The sequence below is a fragment of the Notolepis coatsorum genome (genome assembly GCF_963971535.1).
Source record: "Notolepis coatsorum genome assembly, chromosome: 3".
NCBI classification, from domain to species: Eukaryota; Metazoa; Chordata; class Actinopteri; order Aulopiformes; family Paralepididae; genus Notolepis; species Notolepis coatsorum.
The window spans coordinates 6,993,469-7,016,087 of NC_140167.1; the positions used below are offsets into that span (position 1 = coordinate 6,993,469).

The 22,619-nt window shown below is 43.7% G+C and overlaps 1 protein-coding gene across 1 annotated transcript in view; it reads left to right on the plus strand.

The window, feature by feature from the left end:
* Positions 1-22,619, plus strand: part of atp10d (ATPase phospholipid transporting 10D) — a gene marked incomplete at its 5' end in the record, with an annotated part of 77,983 nt that overhangs the window by 22,293 nt on the left and 33,071 nt on the right. Inside the window, 4 exons of the mRNA XM_084310366.1 lie at positions 11,196-11,439; positions 12,560-12,645; positions 14,153-14,259; positions 20,806-20,937. Of these exons, the coding sequence (XP_084166492.1) occupies positions 11,196-11,439; positions 12,560-12,645; positions 14,153-14,259; positions 20,806-20,937 (569 nt within the window). The remainder of the gene's footprint in view (positions 1-11,195; positions 11,440-12,559; positions 12,646-14,152; positions 14,260-20,805; positions 20,938-22,619) is intronic.

A 22,619-nucleotide genomic window follows, 5' to 3' on the forward strand; every position in this document is an offset into this window, starting at 1 on the left:
ATAATAATAATAATAATAAAATAAATCTAACCCTAATAGTAGTCGACTAGTAAAAAAAAAAAAAAAAAAAGTATATATATATATATTCTTTTTTTATTATCATTTTTTCCAAAAGAAAAGAGGCCTAGAAGCGTGGCTAACGCTAATGGCACGCATACCAGAGGCTAACTGCCTACAAAAACAGGCACAGAGGCACTGAAAGAGGATTTCACCGTCTAATGAACACACTAGACTAGACAAATATCAAGATGTATCCATCAGTGGACCAATTGCATGCTTTTGCAGAGGACAAGAAGCCTTCAGTCGACTCCTTCAGACATAAGCATCCCCCACAGCCCAAATGGAATGATAAAAAATAATAATAATAATAAAAAAATAATAAAAAAAAAATATTATTATTATAATTATATTTTTTTCGACCAATAGTCGACTAACGGCAAATTTTGGCCAATCATAGTCGACCATCCAAATCCTTAGTCGGGGACAGCCCTACTACACTGTAACACGCAACACTTTGATGAACATTGTTACTCAGCTGATAGAGTTGTACCCGTCCTGATGACTTGTCGTACAGAACTTGTAAGTCGCTTTGGATAAAAGCGTCAGCTAAATGACTAAATGTAAATGTAATGTAGAGTGTAGAAGCTGAATTTTTTTGTTTTACCATCACTTTTTGTAAATTACGACAGTGATCTCAATTTTGGACGTAGATATAAAAACATCAAACCGATGACACGATTGTCCCCTCGCTCACAAAAGAAAAATAAATGGAATTGGACATTTCTATCTCAACTTATGACAATTTCTTTGAAAGTCATGCTCCACATAGACACGAATGGGCTCTCCACTATAGCTAAAATCAGATTATTTTACCGTTCCTTCCCTTGTTTTCCGATCGCCACACAGGCCACAATTGTCGACGGAATTACACAATATCGCACATAACCCTTCACATGTATCTTTTGAACCGTTTGTCCTAGAGACTTGCGGGTTGTGCTATTGTACTCAGTAGGGATATCCTCTTTCATTGGTCTATGTTGACCACGCCCCCATGTTCGGCTCCTCCCCCTTCAGGGGATTACCCCTTGATCATTAGGCCACACACCCTTTTTGTATCTTTTGAACCGTTTGTCGTAGAGACTTGCGGGTTGTGGCATTGTACTCAGTAGGGATATCCTCTTTCATTGGTCTATGTTGACCACTCCCCCGATCATTAGGCCACACCCCCTTAGGCCACACACCCCTTTTGTATCTTTTGAACCGTTTGTCGTAGAGACTTCCGGGTTGTGGCATTGTACTCGGTAGGGATATCCTCTTTCATTGTTCTATGTTGACCACTCCCCCGATAATTAGGCCACACCCTTATGCCACGCCCCCTTTTTGTATCTTTTGAACCGTTTGTCGTAGAGACTTGCGGGTTGTGCCATTGTACTCAGTAGGGATATCCTCTTTCATTGGTCTATGTTGACCACTCCCCCGATCATTAGGCCACACCCATTAGACCACGCCCCCTTTTGTATATTTTGAACCGTTTGTCGTAGAGACTTGCGGGTTGTGCCATTGTACTCAGTAGGGATATCCTCTTTCATTGGTCTATGTTGACCACTTCCCCGATCCGTAGGCCACACCCCCTTTTTGTATCTTTTGAACCGTTTGTCATAGAGACTTGCGGGTTGTGCCATTGTACTTAGTAGGGATGTCCTCTTTCATTGGTCTATGTTGACCACTATGTTGACCACTCCCCCGATCCTTAGGTCACACCCCCTTTTTGTATCTTTTGAACCTTTTGTCGTAGAGACTTGCGGGTTGTGCCATTGTACTCAGTAGGGATATATTTTGTTTGAGGAATATGAATATGAATGATTTTTATTTCAGTCTTCTTTTACAAAGCATAGTAGTAGAATATTAAAATTAAAAAAAAAAATGACCGAAAAGGTGTAGGCTGAAGCCGAGGCTTATAATTGCCTACCCTTTTTACATTACATTATTTACACACAAAAAATAATACAAAAAAGAAACATAATTCAGTAAATCATTTTGCAAAAACAAAAGGTTACAAAAGTTTCATAGTTTTATGTACAAAACATATACCCACTTTATTTATATATATATATATATATATATATATATATATATATATATATATATATATATATATATATTATATATCTATTTTTTTCTTTTTCTCCTATTGTGCATACTGCTTAGTATACGATGTCACAGTATGATGTCATAATAGAACATTCTAGAACATTTGTGTATCTATTCAACAATTCTCTCAGAGGATCTCATCAGACCCTCTCCCGTTGGCCGGCGGTGCACAGGCATCACCCACACTTTCACAATTTCCCCACACGGAATTGTCGAGTTATGATTATGTTCTAGTAACATTTTGACCTTTGAACAAATATGTGTAGCCTGCAGAGGTAGGGCCCAGGGGGGGGGGGGGGGGGGGTTGAGTAGGTCTCTACTCTACTCTACTCTACTCTAATATACAAGAGATAAAAAAAAAAAAAAGTACATAAAGAAAGTGAGTTGTACAGAGCACTGCTGGACACCAGTATCTGCCGTTGTGTCCGTCCGTCCGTCGGCAGCTTCCATCAAAAGCTCACCCTGCAAAAACACTCACTCGCTTTTTCAAACGGCTCGACTTTCAGATAAACCTGTAATCTGCCTGCGAGTTAATAATCGCAAAAAGAGCTCCTAGAGATTTGAACAGCTGGTGTATATAATGAGACTCTTGACGGCACAGCCCACGCTGTGGCTTATTGACCGGATCCTAGTATCTTGACGGGAAGGCTGTAAAAAAGTTGGAGTTTGGTCGTGATGCGCCGGGCGTGCTGCCTCTGAGGTCTGTAGTGTAGTAGTATCGTATTATATAATATCGTCAACAGCAACAGGACTTTTCAGATCTCAACTAGCGGGTTATCTCGCTGTCGTCGTGGGGAAGGAGTGTGGATCTGTCCGGGAAACCCCCGGAGACCAACACCGGAGACCACGGCTGTTTAACCACCATCGCTACAGCATGTAAGATTCACAGAACGTGTTTCTGGAGACGTCCGCGCCTATAGTTCCACTACGGACCCTAACCCTAACCCTCTACCAGAGGACCGGAGGAGGACTCATGTCTAGCCTGGAGCATCCGTATCGACTCCACTCCTCCTCGCCAGGGAGGAAGAGTAAGAGCCGGACGGTGGTGGCCTCCTGCTCGCGGGACAGAGAGCTGCTCAAAGTCCTGGACTCGTACGACGGGAACAAGATCCGGACCACCAAGTACACCCTGCTGTCCTTCCTGCCGCGGAACCTTCTGGAGCAGCTCCACCGCTACGCCAACTGCTACTTCGTGTTCCTGGCGGCGCTGAACTTCGTGCCGGTGGTGGAGGCCTTCCAGCCGGAGGCTTCCGTGTTCCCCATCGTGGCGGTGCTGTCGGCCACCGCCCTCAAGGACCTCTGGGAGGACTACCGCCGGCTCAAGTCCGACCGCGTTATCAACCGGCTCCCCTGTCGGGTTTACAGCAGGTAGGCAAATAAACCTTTGTGTGGATGAGCCAGTTTATTACGGTCACCCTGGACGGAGCCGCGGGGGAAACGGTGCTCTGCATTTGCAGACTTCAAAATATTTTTGAATTTTCTTGATATAAGTTGAAAGGTAACTATGCAGTTTGTCCATAACAAGGGTGTGGACTCTACCCATAATGCTTCAGGGTGTGAACTCTACCCATAATGATTCAGGGTGTGAACTCTACCCATAATGCTTCAGGGTGTGAACTCTACCCATAATGCCTCAGGGTGTGAACTCTACCCATAATGCTTCAGGGTGTGAACTCTACCCATAATGTTTCAGAGTGTGAACTCTACCCATAATGCCTCAGGGTGTGAACTCTACCCATAATGCTTCAGGGTGTGAACTCTACCCATAATGCCTCAGGGTTAGGGTTAGGGTGAGAAGCCATGTGCTGTTCTCTCGACACGCCTGCTTGTGTTGCTGCTAAACAAACAGCTATTATGTTGGGATCATAACTCGCTCACATATTAAAGTGCTGATCCACCTGGGCCTCTCTCGCCCCCTCCCCCGCTGAACCCTCTATACTGAACCCTCCCCCACTGAACCCTCGATACTGAACCCTCTATACTGAACCCTCCATACTGAACCCTCCATACTGAACCCTCTATACTGAACCCTCTATACTGAACCCTCCATACTGAACCCTCCATACTGAACCCTCTATACTGAACCCTCTATACTGAACCCTCTATACTGAACCCTCTATACTGAACCCTCTATACTGAACCCTCTATACTGAACCCTCTATACTGAACCCTTTATACTGAACCCTCTGTACTGAACCCTTTATACTGAACCCTCTATACTGAACCCTCCATACTGAACCCTCTATACTGAACCCTCTATACTGAACCAGTGGTTCTCAAACTTTTTACACCAAGTACCACCTGAGAATGTAGCTGGCTCTCCAAGTACCACCATATGGCCGGCGTTAAAATACAGTCTATTCAGCTATGCACAGTTCACACAGGAGGCAAATGTATTCCTATAATACCATTATTTATTGTTAACTTTTGTCAGACACAGCCACAATGTACAAAGGGATAGCACTAGAACTAGCAAACTCTTCCACACAACTCATACAATGCAAGGGGCATTGAGAACATAATAACAAACATTCTCACATAGCAAGTGAGAAAATTAAGAACAACTGTATTTCAGCAAATGTACTTAATTCTCTCTCTATCTCTCTCTCTCTCTCTCTCTCTCCCTCTCTCTCTCTCTCTCTCTCTCTCTCTCTCACACAGCAAGCAATTGTCCATCATTCTCTCTCTCTCTCTCACACACACACACACACACACACACACGCACACACACACACACACACACACACACACACACACACACACACACACACACACACACACAATTATTTTGTTACAAAAACTTAATTTCCTGCATTCTGGTGCAGGAATATTTGAATTTTTACCCTTTAAATGCCAGTGTTTGTGATGGGCATCACAAATTATTGTAAAAAATTAAATAAAACACATATTCAATACATTTTTGAATGTTTACCCTTTAAATGCCAGTTTGTGTGATGGCATCACAAATTATTGTTAAAAAAAAACACAAAAAGTAAAATATTTTCAATATATCAAATGCAAAGTAAATTTTTCTGGGGGGGGGTATTACAGGCTAGGCATGTGTCAATGATTAGCAGCAATTACAAAAAAATCAAAAAATAAATGGTTATGATCAGGGCTGAAGTTGAATTAAAGATGTATGACTGTTTAGACTGCATTACTCTCTGTCACAGTGATCTCCTGGTTGTTCCCCACTTAGATTATCTAACTATCGCGCCGCCGCAACCAGAAACACTGGCCTGGCCTGCTTCTAAGTTCAGTGGCCTGACTGCAATTTTTTTTTTTTTTTTTTTTTTTTTTGCTTTTTTGGAAATGTTTTCAAGTACCACCAGCAGTACCACCAAGTACCACTAGTGGTACGCGTACCACAGTGTCTATACTGAACCCTCTATAGTGAACCCTCTATACTGAACCCTCTATACTGAGGGATCTTAGACTTCTATTCATTCCAAGCAAAGTGCTGTTGCAGTGTAAAGTAAGACGCATCACTTCCTGTATACTGGTTGAAAGTAAGACGCATCACTTCCTGTATACTAGGGGTGGGGGAAAAAATCGATACGTAGTAGTATCGCGATACTTTGCGTGGCGATACTGTATCGATACAGGGACGCCAAGTATCGATATTTAATTATTCATAAAAAAATTATAAGGAAGTTGCATTGTTCATTTCAATACCTGTAATAGTACAGTAGTCCACACACACACATGTGCATTCAGTTAAGTTGGAATATGACTGTAATACAAACAATTCAGTTTGTCAGGTACATGCAACACAGATTACAGTGTTTACATCTGTCTGCTTGAGAAAATACCATGTTCTGCAATAAAAATTATTGAAGTGAGATGAACAGACTGAACTTTATTTTATTAGATAAAACATGTTGACAGTTTTACTTTGCAGTTAAAAAAATAAAAATAAAAAATTGATAAAAAAATATCGCAATATTCGCGATATATCGAGTATCACGATACTACCGTATCGCGGCTCAAGTATCGCGATAGTATCGTATCGCAAGATCTCTGGCGATTCCCACCCCTACTGTATACGGGTGGAAAGTAAGTCACATCACTTCCTGGTATACTGGACGTTGTTTGCATTTAGATGTAGTGGCTCAAACAAAGGTTTTATGAGTCCACAAAGTTGGTCAATAATGTCGTTGGACCTAATCCAAGGTTTTTCCAGGCTCATAATCTGGCAGAGGTGGTACGTCTTTAAGTTTAAAGAATTTGTTGTTTCCAGTTTGGAGCCGCTGTGTGTGTGGCTGGACGAGAGCTGGTGAACGGACCGTATTTATACAACAGTTTTTATCAAAGTTATTCACAATTTATGCCTCACATTCACTCACACATTCACGACTGCAAGGAGCCCGCCCGCTCATCGGAAGCACGTAGGGGTCGTTGTGTGTCTCGCTTAAGGAGCCACCGTCGCCCCTTTGTACATCCATGAGTGAAGGATGTCGAGTAGTTCTAAATCATAACAAGACATGGTATGTGAGGAGGCTTTAGTACAGTAGGTATTTTAGTTCTAAGACAGACCCGTCCAGTGTTCCAGCCTACAACGTAATGTATATTGTTCCATATGGCCTGAGGGTAGAAGCCTTGTCTGGGCCTAAGGGTTGGTTGTTGAATTCTCACTGTAAGGCTGTTTCCCCCGAAGCCTGTTTTTGGGATTCGAACTTCGTCAGGGTTTTTCGAACGGACGTTCGAACCTACGTTTTAATTTAAAAAATTTATATTTAAAAAAATTCATAAATAAATAAAGTTTCTAAATAATTTTTTTAATTTTTTATTTGAATAAATATCCTCAAACTAAATCCTCAATTTGAATAAAGTGATTTTTTTTAATACTATAATATTAGTGTAGCCTAATATTTATCTACATGTGAAGAAAACCCCCATTGGTTTAAACAGAATGAATAGACACATTATTTTTTCTTTAATAAATAAAAAACAATTTTTTTAATTAAAAATTCAAATGTTGATTTAGAAATCGAATGCCAACATAACGAACGGAGGTCAGAACGTTTGGGCTCAGCCCTATCTCACTGCAAGCCCAACTTCCTCTCTGAGGGGAGTTCCACACTGGCAGCGCAGTACAGTCACTTCAGGCCGTCGGGAATCCCCTGATGAATGGGCTCGCTGTGAAACCTGATGTCTAAACGTGTTTCTCTCCTGTATTCTTTTTGGTGTTCAGTGACACTTTGGCTAGCGATGAATTCAAACAGTGGTCTGTCTGCAGAGATCTCTATCTTTAGTCTGTTGGGGCGCTTTCACACCTATCTGCTAGAATGAGAACAGGACTGAAACAGAGAGGTAAAGAGGCTGCTAGAATCAAGTCAAGTCAAGAGTTTTATTTGTCACGGCATACAAGTATACAATGAAATGCGGGTGGTCTTGCCCGCAACGATGTGCAATACAGTAGTAACAACATATAATAGAATCCAATAAAACAACATTGTGCAATAAACAAGTAACATAGTAGGGCATATCGGTATTTGTACATAAGTTATTTACAGAGCATGAAGGACATGCTAGGTCCTGTGGTAGTGCATACACTGTTAGCTACGGATGAGGCACTGGGTCTTTCTGTACATTGCTATTTTATACAATCTCAGGTTATACTATACTATTTTTAAAGTGACCTTTCCTTAGTGGCCATAAGTGTGGGCGTGTGCAGCATGAGTGTGTGCTTGCTCATGTTAAAGTGGCTGCTAGTGTGTGAGCGTGTACAGTGTGTGTGTCGTGCGTGTGCGCATGTGTGTGGAGAGTTCAGTGTTCAAGGCTCTGATGGCCTGGGGGAAGAAGCTGAGCCGAAGCCTCTCTGTCCTAGTAGCTGGGGTTCGCAGGCGTCTGCCTGACCTCAGCAGCATGAACAGGCTGTTGTTGGGGTGGTGTGGGTCTTTCATTATTCTGCAGGCTCTGGATTTGAATGAGAACAGGACTGAAACAGAGAGGTATAGAGGCTGCTAGAATGAGAACAGGACTGAAACAGAGGTATAGAGGCTGCTAGAATGAGAACAGGACTGAAACAGAGAGGTATAGAGGCTGCTAGAATGAGAACAGGACTGAAACAGAGGTATAGAGGCTGCTAGAATGAGAACAGGACTGAGACAGAGGTATAGAGGCTGCTAGAATGAGAACAGGGCTGAAACAGAGGTATAGAGGCTGCTAGAATGAGAACAGGACTGAAGCAGAGAGGTATAGAGGCTGCTAGAATGATAACAGGACTGAAACAGAGAGGTATGGAGGCTGCTAGAATGAGAACAGGACTGAAACAGAGAGGTGTAGAGGCTGCTAGAATGAGAACAGGACTGAAACAGAGAGGTATAGAAGCTGCTAGAATGAGAACAGGACTGAAACAGAGGTATAGAGGCTGCTAGAATGAGAACAGGACTGAAACGGAGGGCTTCTAGAATGAGAACAGGACTGAAACAGAGAGGCATATAGAGGCTGCTAGAATGAGAACAGGACTGAAACCGAGAGGTATAGAGGCTGCTAGAATGAGAACAGGACTGAAACAGAGAGGTATAGAGGCTGCTAGAATGAGAACAGGACTGAAACAGAGAGGTATAGAGGCTGCTAGAATGAGAACAGGACTGAAACAGAGAGGTATAGAGGCTGCTAGAATGAGAACAGGACTGAAACAGAGAGGCTGCTAGAATGAGAACAGGACTGAAACAGAGAGGTATAGAGGCTGCTAGAATGAGAACAGGACTGAAACAGAGAGGTATAGAGGCTGCTAGAATGAGAACAGGACTGAAACAGAGAGGTATAGAGGCTGCTAGAATGAGAACAGGACTGAAACAGAGAGGTATGGAGGCTGCTAGAATGAGAACAGGACTGAAACAGAGAGGTATAGAGGCTGTTAGAATGAGAACAGGACTGAAACAGAGGTATAGAGGCTGCTAGAATGAGAACAGGACTGAAACAGAGAGGTATAGAGGCTGCTAGAATGAGAACAGGACTGAAACAGAGAGGTATAGAGGCTGCTAGAATGAGAACAGGACTGAAACAGAGGGGTATAGAGGCTGCTAGAATGAGAACAGGACTGAAACAGAGAGGTATAGAGGCTGCTAGAATGAGAACAGGACTGAAACAGAGAGGTATAGAGGCTGCTAGAATGAGAACAGGACTGAAACAGAGAGGTATGGAGGCTGCTAGAATGAGAACAGGACTGAAACAGAGGTATAGAGGCTGCTAGAATGAGAACAGGACTGAAACAGAGGTATAGAGGGCTGCTAGAATGAGAACAGGACTGAAACAGAGAGGTATAGAGGCTGCTAGAATGAGAACAGGACTGAAACAGAGAGGTATAGAGGCTGATAGAATGAGAACAGGACTGAGACAGAGGTATAGAGGCTGCTAGAATGAGAACAGGGCTGAAACAGAGGTATAGAGGCTGCTAGAATGAGAACAGGACTGAAGCAGAGAGGTATAGAGGCTGCTAGAATGATAACAGGACTGAAACAGAGAGGTATAGAGGCTGCTAGAATGATAACAGGACTGAAACAGAGAGGTATGGAGGCTGCTAGAATGAGAACAGGACTGAAACAGAGGTATAGAGGCTGCTAGAATGAGAACAGGACTGAAACAGAGAGGTGTAGAGGCTGCTAGAATGAGAACAGGACTGAAACAGAGAGGTATAGAAGCTGCTAGAATGAGAACAGGACTGAAACAGAGGTATAGAGTCTGCTAGAATGAGAACAGGACTGAAACAGAGAGGGCTGCTAGAATGAGAACAGGACTGAAACGGAGGGCTTCTAGAATGAGAACAGGACTGAAACAGAGAGGTATAGAGGCTGCTAGAATGAGAACAGGACTGAAACCGAAAGGTATAGAGGCTGCTAGAATGAGAACAGGACTGAAACAGAGAGGTATAGAGGCTGCTAGAATGAGAACAGGACTGAAACAGAGAGGTATAGAGGCTGCTAGAATGAGAACAGGACTGAAACAGAGAGGTATAGAGGCTGCTAGAATGAGAACAGGACTGAAACAGAGAGGCTGCTAGAATGAGAACAGGACTGAAACAGAGAGGTATAGAGGCTGCTAGAATGAGAACAGGACTGAAACAGAGGTATAGAGGCTGCTAGAATGAGAACAGGACTGAAACAGAGAGGTATAGAGGCTGCTAGAATGAGAACAGGACTGAAACGGAGAGGTATGGAGGCTGCTAGAATGAGAACATGACTGAAACAGAGAGGTATAGAGGCTGTTAGAATGAGAACAGGACTGAAACAGAGGTATAGAGGCTGCTAGAATGAGAACAGGACTGAAACAGAGAGGTATAGAGGCTGCTAGAATGAGAACAGGACTGAAACAGAGAGGTATAGAGGCTGCTAGAATGAGAACAGGACTGAAACAGAGGGGTATAGAGGCTGCTAGAATGAGAACAGGACTGAAACAGAGAGGTATAGAGGCTGCTAGAATGAGAACAGGACTGAAACAGAGGTATAGCGGCTGCTAGAATGAGAACAGGACTGAAACAGAGAGGTATAGAGGCTGCTAGAATGAGAACAGGACTGAAACAGAGAGGTATGGAGGCTGCTAGAATGAGAACAGGACTGAAACAGAGAGGTATAGAGGCTGCTAGAATGAGAACAGGACTGAAACAGAGGTATAGAGGGCTGCTAGAATGAGAACAGGACTGAAACAGAGAGGTATAGAGGCTGCTAGAATGAGAACAGGACTGAAACAGAGAGGTATAGAGGCTGATAGAATGAGAACAGGACTAAAACAGAGAGGGCTGCTAGAATGAGAACAGGACTGAAACAGAGAGGTATAGAGGCTGCTAGAATGAGAACAGGACTGTAACAGAGAGGCATAGAGGCTGCTAGAATGAGAACAGGACTGAAACAGAGAGGGCTGCTAGAATGCATAATCCGTTTGGCTTTTTTCAGCCAAAAACTTGAAAAACATGTTAGAGGACCTCAAAGACTTGTTGAAAAGGACAAAAATATGTCCCCTTTAAGTTTAGGGCCCCACGTCAGCATCGTCAGTGAAATGGTTATGTGTCTAATGTCCCCGGTGTCTCTGTGCTCCTGCAGTAAACAGAAGGCCTACGTGGAGCAGCGCTGGCAGGACGTGTGCGTCGGAGACTTCGTCCGTCTGTCCTGCAACGAGATCATCCCCGCGGACATCCTGCTGCTGCACACGTCAGACCCTCACGGAGTCTGCTTCATCGAGACGGCCAACCTGGACGGAGAGAGCAACCTCAAGCAGAGGCAGGCGGTCGCAGACCTGCAGGGAGAGAGCGACCTCAAGCAGAGGCAGGCGGTGGCAGACCTACAGGTACAGTAACTAACTCTCACAGTAATTCGCGCAAGTGCATGACGCCCGAATACGGGCCGTCCGATCCTTAACACTTTCGGGGCCACTGGGATCCGTCTAATCTCACTCTATAAGGCCAGCTTATCATAACAACCTTTCATTGTGCGTGAGGCTGTTTGTAGAGCTAAATCTATACTTTATATTATTGCTATCTGTCCATTGTCATTGTCAATTGACACTATAAACCGTCCCTTCAATATGCCTAAAAAAAAAAAAATGCATCAATACGTTCCCATTTTATAGCGTCGTGAATATGAACTATATACCGCAATGGTCTGGGGTATTTCCTGGAAGGCGAGATTTAGGGCGCTAAGCTAATAACGTTAAATCGAATGGCGTTTCGGCTATACACAAGCTAGAGCTAAAAATCTAAATGCATATTATCGGCATCATGGTCCACCATGAATGCATGAAAGGGGGGGGCGGGGGACGTCGGTTCTGATTATTGATTACCAATAACGGCATTAGCCTCATTAGCCTCATTCGCTGATCGGCTGGTCGGCTATCAAAGCAAGGCCTGATCAGCATGAAATTTACATGAAAAAGCTCTTACCGTGGGCCGGTTGGATCCCAAAAAGGATTTCCCAGTTATCGATCGTCATCTGGTAGATCGATATGTCCATTGGCTGATGCTATATTCCTTTACTGCATACTGAATTCAGCGTCTCAAAAAGTATTCCGGGCTACAGGTTATTAAAATGCAATAAAAGCAAAAACAAGTTTACCACGTATATATACGTGGTTGGCCCCCTTAAGCATGGCGCCGAATCACGTAGGTTGGCCATGAATGTGTTAAGTGGTTAAACATTGTAATTAGGATATGTAACAACGTGACCTGAAGGTTAAACATTGTAATTAGGATATGTAACAATGTGACCTGAAGGTTAAACATTGTAATTAGGATTATGTAATAACATGACCTGAAGGTTAAACATTGTAATTAGGATATGTAACAACGTGACCTGAAGGTTAAACATTGTAATTAGGATATGGAACAACGTGACCTGAAGGTTAAACATTGTAATTAGGATATGTAACAACGTAACCTGAAGGTTAAAGGTCGGTGCTGTGTGTGTCCCAGGATGCAGAGCTGAGCCCAGAGAACTTCCACAGCCAGATAGAGTGTGAGCACCCCAACGACGACCTCAGCAGGTTCCGAGGATACATGTGAGCTTCTTCTTCTTCTCCATCTTCTCCTTCTCCTTCTCTTTCTTCTCCTTCTTCTCCTTCTTCTTCTTCTCCGTCTTCTCCTTCTTCTTCTCCTTCTTCTCTGTCTTCTTCTCCTTCTTCTCCTTCTTCTTCTTCTCCTTCTTCTTCTCTTTCTTCTTATTCTCCCTCTTCTTCTTCTTCTCCTTTCTTCTCATTCTTCTTCTCCGTCTTCTCCTTCTTCTCTTTCTTCTCATTCTTCTCTGTCTTCTTCTTATTCTTCTCCTTATTCTTCTTCTCCTTCTTCTCCTTCTTCTCCTTCTTCTTCTCCTTCTTCTTCTCCGTCTTCTCCTTCTTCTTCTCTTTCTTCTCATTCTTCTCTGTCATCTTCTTATTCTGTGGTCTCCTCACCAGTCTGTGGTCCCCTCTCATCAGTCTGTGGTCCCCTCCTCTCATCAGTCTGTGGTCCCCTCCTCTCATCAGTCTGTGGTCCCCTCTCATCAGTCTGTGGTCCCCTCCTCTCATCAGCCTGTGGTCCCCTCCTCTCATCAGTCTGTGGTCCCCTCCTCTCATCAGTCTGTGGTCCCCTCCTCTCATCAGTCTGTGGTCCCCTCTCATCAGTCTGTGGTCCCCTCTCATCAGTCTGTGGTCCCCTCCTCTCATCAGTCTGTGGTCCCCTCTCATCAGTCTGTGGTCCCCTCTCATCAGTCTGTGGTCCCCTCTCATCAGTCTGTGGTCCCCTCCTCTCATCAGTCTGTGGTCCCCTCCTCTCATCAGTCTGTGGTCCCCTCCTCTCATCAGTCTGTGGTCCCCTCCTCTCATCAGTCTGTGGTCCCCTCCTCTCATCAGTCTGTGGTCCCCTCTTCTCATCAGTCTGTGGTCCCCTCCTCTCATCAGTCTGTGGTCCCCTCTCCTCTCATCAGTCTGTGGTCCCCTCTCATCAGTCTGTGGTCCCCTCTCATCAGTCTGTGGTCCCCTCCTCTCATCAGTCTGTGGTCCCCCCCTCTCATCAGTCTGTGGTCCCCTCCTCTCATCAGTCTGTGGTCCCCTCCTCATCAGTCTGTGGTCCCCTCCTCTCATCAGTCTGTGGTCCCCCCCTCTCATCAGTCTGTGGTCCCCTCTCCTCTCATCAGTCTGTGGTCCCCCCCTCTCATCAGTCTGTGGTCCCCTCCCCTCTCATCAGTCTGTGGTCCCCTCTCATCAGTCTGTGGTCCCCTCCTCTCATCAGTCTGTGGTCCCCTCCTCTCATCAGTCTGTGTTCCCCTCCTCTCATCAGTCTGTGGTCCCCTCTCATCAGTCTGTGGTCCCCTCTCATCAGTCTGTGGTCCCCTCTCATCAGTCTGTGGTCTCCTCCTCTCATCAGTCTGTGGTCTCCTCTCATCAGTCTGTGGTCCCCTCTCATCAGTCTGTGGTCCCCTCTCATCAGTCTGTGGTCCCCTCCTCTCATCAGTCTGTGGTCCCCTCTCATCAGTCTGTGGTCCCCTCCTCTCATCAGTCTGTGGTCCCCTCTCTGTGGTCCCCTCTCCAGGGAGCACCCCAACAAGGCCCGTGTGGGTCTCCACAACAACAACCTGCTGCTGAGAAGCTGCATCGTCCGCAACACGGAGACCGTCATCGGCATCGTGATCTACGCCGGTAAGGACTAAGGACGCAGATAATAACCTGCTGGGACTCTTAACGTACGACGCGTATCATGCCGGTTAGGGTACTGTTTATTTTTCTCATATTTTTTTATATTCATATTTGTATATTTCCCCCAAGGGGATAAATCAAGGAAAATATTATCTTATCTTATTTTAAATGACCAACTAGATACCTTTTCTCTGTAATTATCTTTTTATTTTCCACTTCCACTTTTGCAGATAAACATACAAATAAAAACAGCATGTATGGAAAAAAAAAAGCATCAAGCAAACACCAAGTCTTTCAATATCAATCAACACAAAGTCTGGTCTTGTGGTCCTCACCTCACAGGGTTAAACTGGCTCCCTGTGTTTATTGTGTGCAGATTATATTATGTGTTCAGCTGGTCTTGTATTCACACAGCTACAGATCTCATCACAGCGTACACTGGACTCTAAAAGGAGAACATAGAACAGCAGCTCGGCGAGTGTTTGGATCCAACAGCTTCACCTGCACTCTGCGCTGTTTGTAAAGTGTCATTGTTCTGTTTGTACTGGTGGTGAAGCATGCGGGAGAAGCAGTCAGGTGAGTGGGAGGAGCCATGAACCCCCACAGGGCAGGAATAGCATGCAGGTGTAATGTTACGTGGTCTGGGAGGGCGGAGCCTGAGAGGTGTAATGTTACGTGGTCTGGGGGGCGGAGCCTCAGAGGTGTAATGTTACGTGGTCTGGGAGGGCGGAGCCTGAGAGGTGTAATGTTACGTGGTCTGGGAGGGCGGAGCCTGAGAGGTGTAATGTTATGTGGTCTGGGGGGCGGAGCCTGAGAGGTGTAATGTTACGTGGTCTGGGAGGGCGGAGCCTGAGAGGTGTAATGTTACGTGGTCTCGGGGGCGGAGCCTCAGGTGTAATGTTCCGGGGTCTGGGGGCGGAGCCTCAGAGGTGTAATGTTACGTGCTCTGGGGGGCGGAGCCTCAGATGTGTAATGTTATGTGGTATGGGGGCGGAGCCTCAGAGGTGTAATGTTATGTGGTCTGGGGGGCGGAGCCTCAGATGTGTAATGTTATGTGGTCTGGGGGGCGGAGCCTCAGAGGTGTAATGTTATGTGGTCTGGGGGGCGGAGCCTCAGAGGTGTAATGTTATGTGGTCTGGGGGGCGGAGCCTCAGAGGTGTAATGTTACGTGGTCTGGGGGGAGGAGCCTCAGAGGTGTAATGGTATGTGGTCTGGGGGGCGGAGCCTCAGAGGTGTAATGTTACGTGGTCTGGGGGGCGGAGCCTCAGAGGTGTAATGTTATGTGGTCTGGGGAGGCGGAGCCTCAGAGGTGTAATGTTACATGGTCTGGGGGGCGGAGCCTCAGAGGTGTAATGTTACGTGGTCTGGGGGGAGGAGCCTCAGAGGTGTAATGGTATGTGGTCTGGGGGGCGGAGCCTCAGAGGTGTAATGTTACGTGGTCTGGGGGGCGGAGCCTCAGAGGTGTAATGTTATGTGGTCTGGGGAGGCGGAGCCTCAGAGGTGTAATGTTACATGGTCTGGGGGGCGGAGCCTCAGAGGTGTAATGTTACGTGGTCTGGGGGGAGGAGCCTCAGAGGTGTAATGGTATGTGGTCTGGGGGGCGGAGCCTCAGAGGTGTAATGTTACGTGGTCTGGGGGGCGGAGCCTCAGAGGTGTAATGTTATGTGGTCTGGGGAGGCGGAGCCTCAGAGGTGTAATGTTACATGGTCTGGGGGGCGGAGCCTCAGAGGTGTAACGCTACGTGGTCTGGGGGGCGGAGCCTCAGAGGTGTAATGTTACGTGGTCTGGGGGGCGGAGCCTCAGAGGTGTAATGTTATGTGGTCTGGGGGGCGGAGCCTCAGAGGTGTAATGTTATGTGGTCTGGGGGGAGGAGCCTCAGAGGTGTAATGTTACAAGGAGGTTCACATAGTAGACATATATATATATATAAAACACTGCTTGCTGTACATACATCTGATTAGCACTTACTCAGTAGTACTAATTTCTATATTTTATCTATCTGTAGTGTACATATCCCTTACCTACTCTTACTAGTTACACTGCTGGCCAGTATGACTTACTACCATAGTGTCTTTATACCTGTATCACTGTACATATTAATACTACATAATAATATATAATATATATATATTATATATATCATATATATTAGGGCTGACCCCTATTAGTCGATTAGTCGAAAGGAGCCGTACAGCTGTCAACATTGGCAGGAGAAAAAACGTGCACATTTAGCCCCGCCCCCTCCCACCCGGCCCGCCCCCTCCCTCCCGGCCCCGCCCCCTTCCAATGGAGCTGCCTCGTCGCTGCCATCTGCTGCTGGTCAAAACCTGTATTAAGGAAATTCACTGTATTATTTTACAGATTACTTTTGTTTTCCTACTTTAAGTGTAAATGCTATAAAAATACAGTAAATTACCTTGTATCAAAATATTAACCATTAAATAAAGGTTGTAATCTGTAAATGTATTTGATTTTACTGTAATTTGACAGTATTTGGAAACCATTGATGCCAGACATTTAGTTTTCTTGCAGCTTTTTTTCTTACAGTGTACAGTCAGTGAATCCTAAATCTCCACTAGGCAACCACTTAGAACATGAAGAACATATTTAGTATAACAGCGAACAGATATAATAACTAATTGTAAGAATTCTGTGTTTAAAACTGTTTTGAAACAGTTTGTACTCTCCACAGAGGAGAGGTGGGGGGGGGGGGGGGGGGTATTTCTGCATCTGAATAGAGCTGCGCTTTGGGATTCAGATTAACTGAGCCAGGTAAAGGCATTCACACAGAGAGAGTCATTAACGTTAACAATGGACGCATTCAGGTGAGGGTAGTTGTCCACGCCCCCCCCCCCAAACAAGCTGAAGTGTGAAAATCAGAGGCATTTCCTCCCCTTGAGCGTTCTAGACAACAGACTGAGGCTATGGTTAGACTAGTGTATTCCTGGCGTTTTTTTATACGTTTTTGACGACGTTTGATGTCCTATCTACACAGAAATGCGTTTTTTGGCGTTTTTTTGTGGATACGGCTGAAACGCAAAATTGTGTTTGCGTTTGGAGATACGCAAAAAAAACGCTTCGACAACAGCGTGTAGTCAGCACGGAGCAGTTGTTGCGAAAACGCCCATGCGCAGTAGATACTATCTGCGTGCCCTTCCGGTGACAACAGTGTGTGTGTTTGGGACAGAGCTCCGTGTCCCAAATAGCTTCAGCTACCATGTGTTGTCAAGTTATTGTTATAAGGACCCCAGTCCAAGCTACAACAGTCTGCATTCCCTTAACAATTGTTTGTATTGAGCCGTATTGTATTGTACCCATATGCAATATGTTAAATAAAGTTTACATCCATTCATTCTGCTAGCATTACCGATTGCATGAGCAGCTGGCTAACGTGAGCTATCAGGATTCAGACCCTGTTAGCTCAGAGTTCCTCTTTCAACTTAACAAGCATTAAACAAAATGGCCCAGTCATCTATTTACCTTTGTTTAATACACACAGCGTTGTCTCTAATGTTATCTAACTACTGATAGCTCGCGATATCATCAGTTTCGTGCTGGCTAAGTAGCGTGAGCTAACGTTAGCTTCTAGCCACAATGCTATATTGTTATAATGGCATACTCCATTGACGTTAGCATGCAGCTAACAATGCTACCGATCGTTTTTTAGACTAAACTATCCGCTCTTGGTGGTCACTTGTGTTGATGTTAGTTTTGTTTCATCAACAAATGACAGGCAGAACACACAGTGAATGTATCCGTTTTGTTTATTGCACTTTTATTAGGCTTTGCTGAAAAATTATTGCTGCATTGAGTAAATAGGCAAGATGGTGGCGCGGCATAGGCGCCTGCCTTATTGACATTTTCTTTGCTGGAGCTTCCACCAGGAAGTGTATTGGCACATTCGTTCTGATTGGTTGAAATTGCCTTCATGTTTGCCACCTACTGCCACCTACTGCTTTGGCAGTGTACTACATCAGTGTGCTCGGCTGACAAAAACGAAAAAAAAACGAAAGTGTGACTCGAGGCGCATGACGTCGCGGCGATACGCGGCGATACGTATAAGAAAACAATACGAAATGATACGAAAGGTGTAACCTCAGCCTGAGTTACAAGATTTAAATGAATACATGATATTCAAAACATTCTCAGATTTCAAAGTATGACACATCATTTGAAAGCTTACATTCTGTACTTTCACAACCTGGAAAAATCTGGAAAATGAAAATGGAGACATGTCGGCACAAACGCTGGACTTGATCACATATATTTTATGAGTTTAAAAAAAAATTATATAAATTTTTTTTTTTTTTTTTTTTAAACGTGCCAATCCGTGAACCGTGAACAACAGGGCGTGAAGAAGGTTGAAATACAGGAGAATCCCGGGAAAAACGGGAGGGTTGACAGCTATGCTGGCTAACCTCTTAGTCGAATATATAAAAAAAATATATATATATTTATAATTTTTATTTTTATTTTTTTTTATTCTTTCAAGAAGCCTTCAGTCGACTCCTTCAGCCCAAATGGAATGATTAAAATAAAAAATAAAATTATAATAATAATAATTATACATTATTATACTTTTTTTTTTTGACAAATAGTCGACTAACGGCAAATTTTGGCCAATCATAGTCGACCATCCAAATCCTTAGTCGGGGACAGCCCTAATATATATATATATTAGAGGTGGGCATAGATTCATTTTTTTAATCTAGATTAATCTATCTGCAATCCTGGATTTAATCTAGATTAATCTAGATTAAAATGGCTCAAAAAGAGAAAGAAACCTGCCGAAGGCATTCAAAATATGTGTGTTCTACCCAAATAATGACCAGAAGTAAGTCCTTACTTTTTCTTTCCTCCTTATGTTTCTCAGGCCAGGTGGCGCATTACACCATGAGCCCATCTCCCGTTTCCAAAATGCATTACAGACTGTTTGAAAAAGCTGTTTTGCTATGATAATTGGTAATGAAATATCAAAATAATGTTCAATAAGATGTACTTGTGTTTTATAAGTTGTTTTATTCAGAAGTTAACACAAATAAATAATATTACCAGTACAGTACAGTATCTAGCACTCTCAGGAGCAAAACAGAAAGAATCATTTCAAACTTGAACTATGTGACATGGCTTGAATCAATTGCTCCAGTGGAGTTGCTCAGTGGCCAATGGTGTCAACTGTGGTTGTACTGGGCGCTTATAGCTTATCCGCAACAGTAAGTTACTTCCGGGGTAGGCCTGATTGGCCCCGACAGGCACGTGACGCGCAACTTTCTCTGCCGCACGCTCCGCGGAGCCGAGCGGCAGAGCTTGCGGAATTACGTAACCGTCCAAATACGCCATGACTTTCATTCGGCGCTTCAGCTCACCTGGCAGAGCAGCGGTCCTGCGATCCTGCGGTCCGTTGTTGGTGAGTTCGAATCTCATCAAATCTTTTTTTTTTAACGTGATTTTTTTTTTAACGTGTATTCTTTCGCCGGTTAAGGTTAGGCATGGTTAAGGTTAAGGTTAAGGTTAGGCATTGTTTCGGAGTTGGTTAAGGTTAGAACGGTTAAGTTTAGGCGCTGTTAAGGAGCTGGTTAAGGTTAGAGTTTGTCTTAGAGAATGGCAATATTCTTTCTATGGTTAATGTTAGGCATGGTTAAGGTTAAGGTTAGGCATTGTTTCGGAGTTGGTTAAGGTTAGAACGGTTAAGTTTAGGCGCTGTTAAGGAGCTGGTTAAGGTTAGAGTTTGTGTTAGAGAATGGCAATAGACAGCCTATTTCCGCGCGACAGCTCTCAGCAGCCTCGTTGCGCGTCCTGAGTTTGCCGCGTCACGTGCCTGTCGGGGCCAATCAGGCCTACCCCGGAAGTCACTTACTGTTGCGGAACAGTTACAGGCGTACTGGGCAGCTCCCAGGTGTGAATGGAACTGTGTGAATGTGAAGCAGGGCGTTCCTGAAAAAGAGCATCTGTGCTCAGCGAACCTACCCTGGGTAAATAAAGGTAAAAAAAAAAATATGTAAAAAAGATTTTTTTTTAATTTTTTTTTAATTAATGCGTTAATTATATTATCGCGCGATACTAGTATAGCGTTAACGTGCGTTAACGGCCCAGCTCTAATATATATATATATATATGTAACGGTTGTGACAAACTTTGATGCCCCGAGTGGGAGTCGAACCCTGGTCTCCCACACCGCAGGCAGCAACACAGACCGCTATACCAAGAGGTGAATCCACTTCTAAGTGCTGGGTCTATGCGTCTTTTGAGGATGTGAGAGTGAGTTTAACCCATAGCACCGCTACTCACCCCAGCCCTTCTTGACTGCACTTCACGATACCATCCGTTACATATATATATATAACACTGCTTGCTGTACATACATCTGATTAGCACTGTTACTCAGTAGTACTAATATATATATTTTATACCCAGTTTAATCACCTGTCCAGTGTATATTACTGTTGCACTTTACGGTTACATTTGCACTCTGGTTGGATGACAAGCTTATTTCCGTTCTGTATATGATGACGCTACATCTGAATGTGACTCTGTGATGTTGAACATCAGGCCACGAGACCAAAGCCATGAAGAACAACAGTGGTCCGCGCTACAAGCGGAGTCACCTGGAGCGCCGCCTCAACGTGGACGTGATGTGGTGTGTGCTGCTGCTCGTCACCATGTGTCTGACCGCCGCTATAGGTGTGTGTACATTTACATTTACATTTACATTTAGTCATTTAGCTGAACGCTTTTATCCAAAGCGACTTACAAGTTCTGTACGACAAGTCATCAGGAAGGGTACAACTCTATCAGCTGAGTAACAATGTTCATCAAAGTGTTGCGTGTTACAGTGTAGGTTAGTATATTAGGACAAGTGCATGACAGTAAGGTTAGTTAGGGTTAGATTTATTTTATTTATTTTATTTATTTTATTTATTTTATTTATTTTATTTATTTTATTTATTTTATTTATTTTGTTTATTTTATTTATTTTATTTATTTTATTTATTTTATTTATTTTATTTATTTTATTTATTTTATTTATTTTATTTATTTTATTTATTTTATTTATTTTATTTATTTTATTTATTTTATTTATTTTATTTATTTTATTTATTTTTTTATTTTATTTATTTTATTTATTTTATTTATTTATTCAGATAGTGGTTTAATAAGTGCGTCTTTAGTCGACTGTGAAAGATTGGACGGGTTCCGGCTGTCCTAACTGGGGTGGGTAGTTCATGCCACCATTGTGGGGCAAGGACTGAGAATAGGCAGTGTGTACCAAAGGTCCAGTCCATGATCCACATGTAAACCAAGGTGCGGCCGCTATACTGTAAGTGTGTGTGTGTGTGTGTGTGTACCTGCCTGTTTAAAGCCCCAGTCCATGATCCACATGTAAACCAAGGTGCGGCCGCTATACTGTAAGTGTGTGTGTGTGTGTACCAGGGGCGGAGCTAGGGGGTGGCTACCTGGGCTCAAGCCCCGGATGTATTCTGAAAAGCCCCGAATCTATTTAAATTTTTTTTTTTTTTTTTTTTTTTTTTTTCAATTCATAATTGTTACATGAAAATATGTTTGCACCAGATTTAGCAGAAGCTAATTTCCATCTGTGGTCTATCCAGCTGCTAACTGTATTTGAGTGAGTTAAGTCTTGGTGTTATGGTAGACTCAGACCTAAGCTTTAAATCACAATGAACAAGTTGACAAAAACTTAATTCTTCCACCTTAGAAACATAGCTAAAGTACGGCCATTTATAAATCAAAAGGAAGCCAACTCGACTACTGTAATGCACTCCTTACCGGCCTCCCGAAAAATTACGTTGATAACTATTTTATTGCAATGCACTATTGCATTATTTTATTCTATTTTACTAACTATTTTATTGCACTGCACTATTTTACTTTGTATCAGTGAATCATAGACGCCTGGCCATAAGAGCATTCGGAGCATCTCTGCTCTCCCACTATTGAACTTGGGGGAGCAAAGGTATGCTCTTGCTCCACCACTTTTTGATTATATGAAAAATATGATATATCCCCCCCCCCCAATATATAAATCTAACCATAACTACGTTATGGTTAACTGAGTTTTATAGTGAAAAGAGCAGCTTTATTGGTCAAGATTGAAGGCTCTATATTGCAGGAAATTGCACGTACAGGTTCATTAAATTCAAAAAAAATCTGTCGTGGAGGGGGTCGTGCCGGACTCCCTCCAAACCACCCCTTACCTGCCCCCCAAAAAAAAAAAAAAAAAAAAAAAAAATTATTAAAAACAACAACAAAAAAAGGGGGGGGGGGCCATCTGGGCTAAGCCCCGGATCTCCTACAATCCTAAATCCGCCCCTGGTGTGTACCTGCCTGTTTAAAGCCCCAGTCCA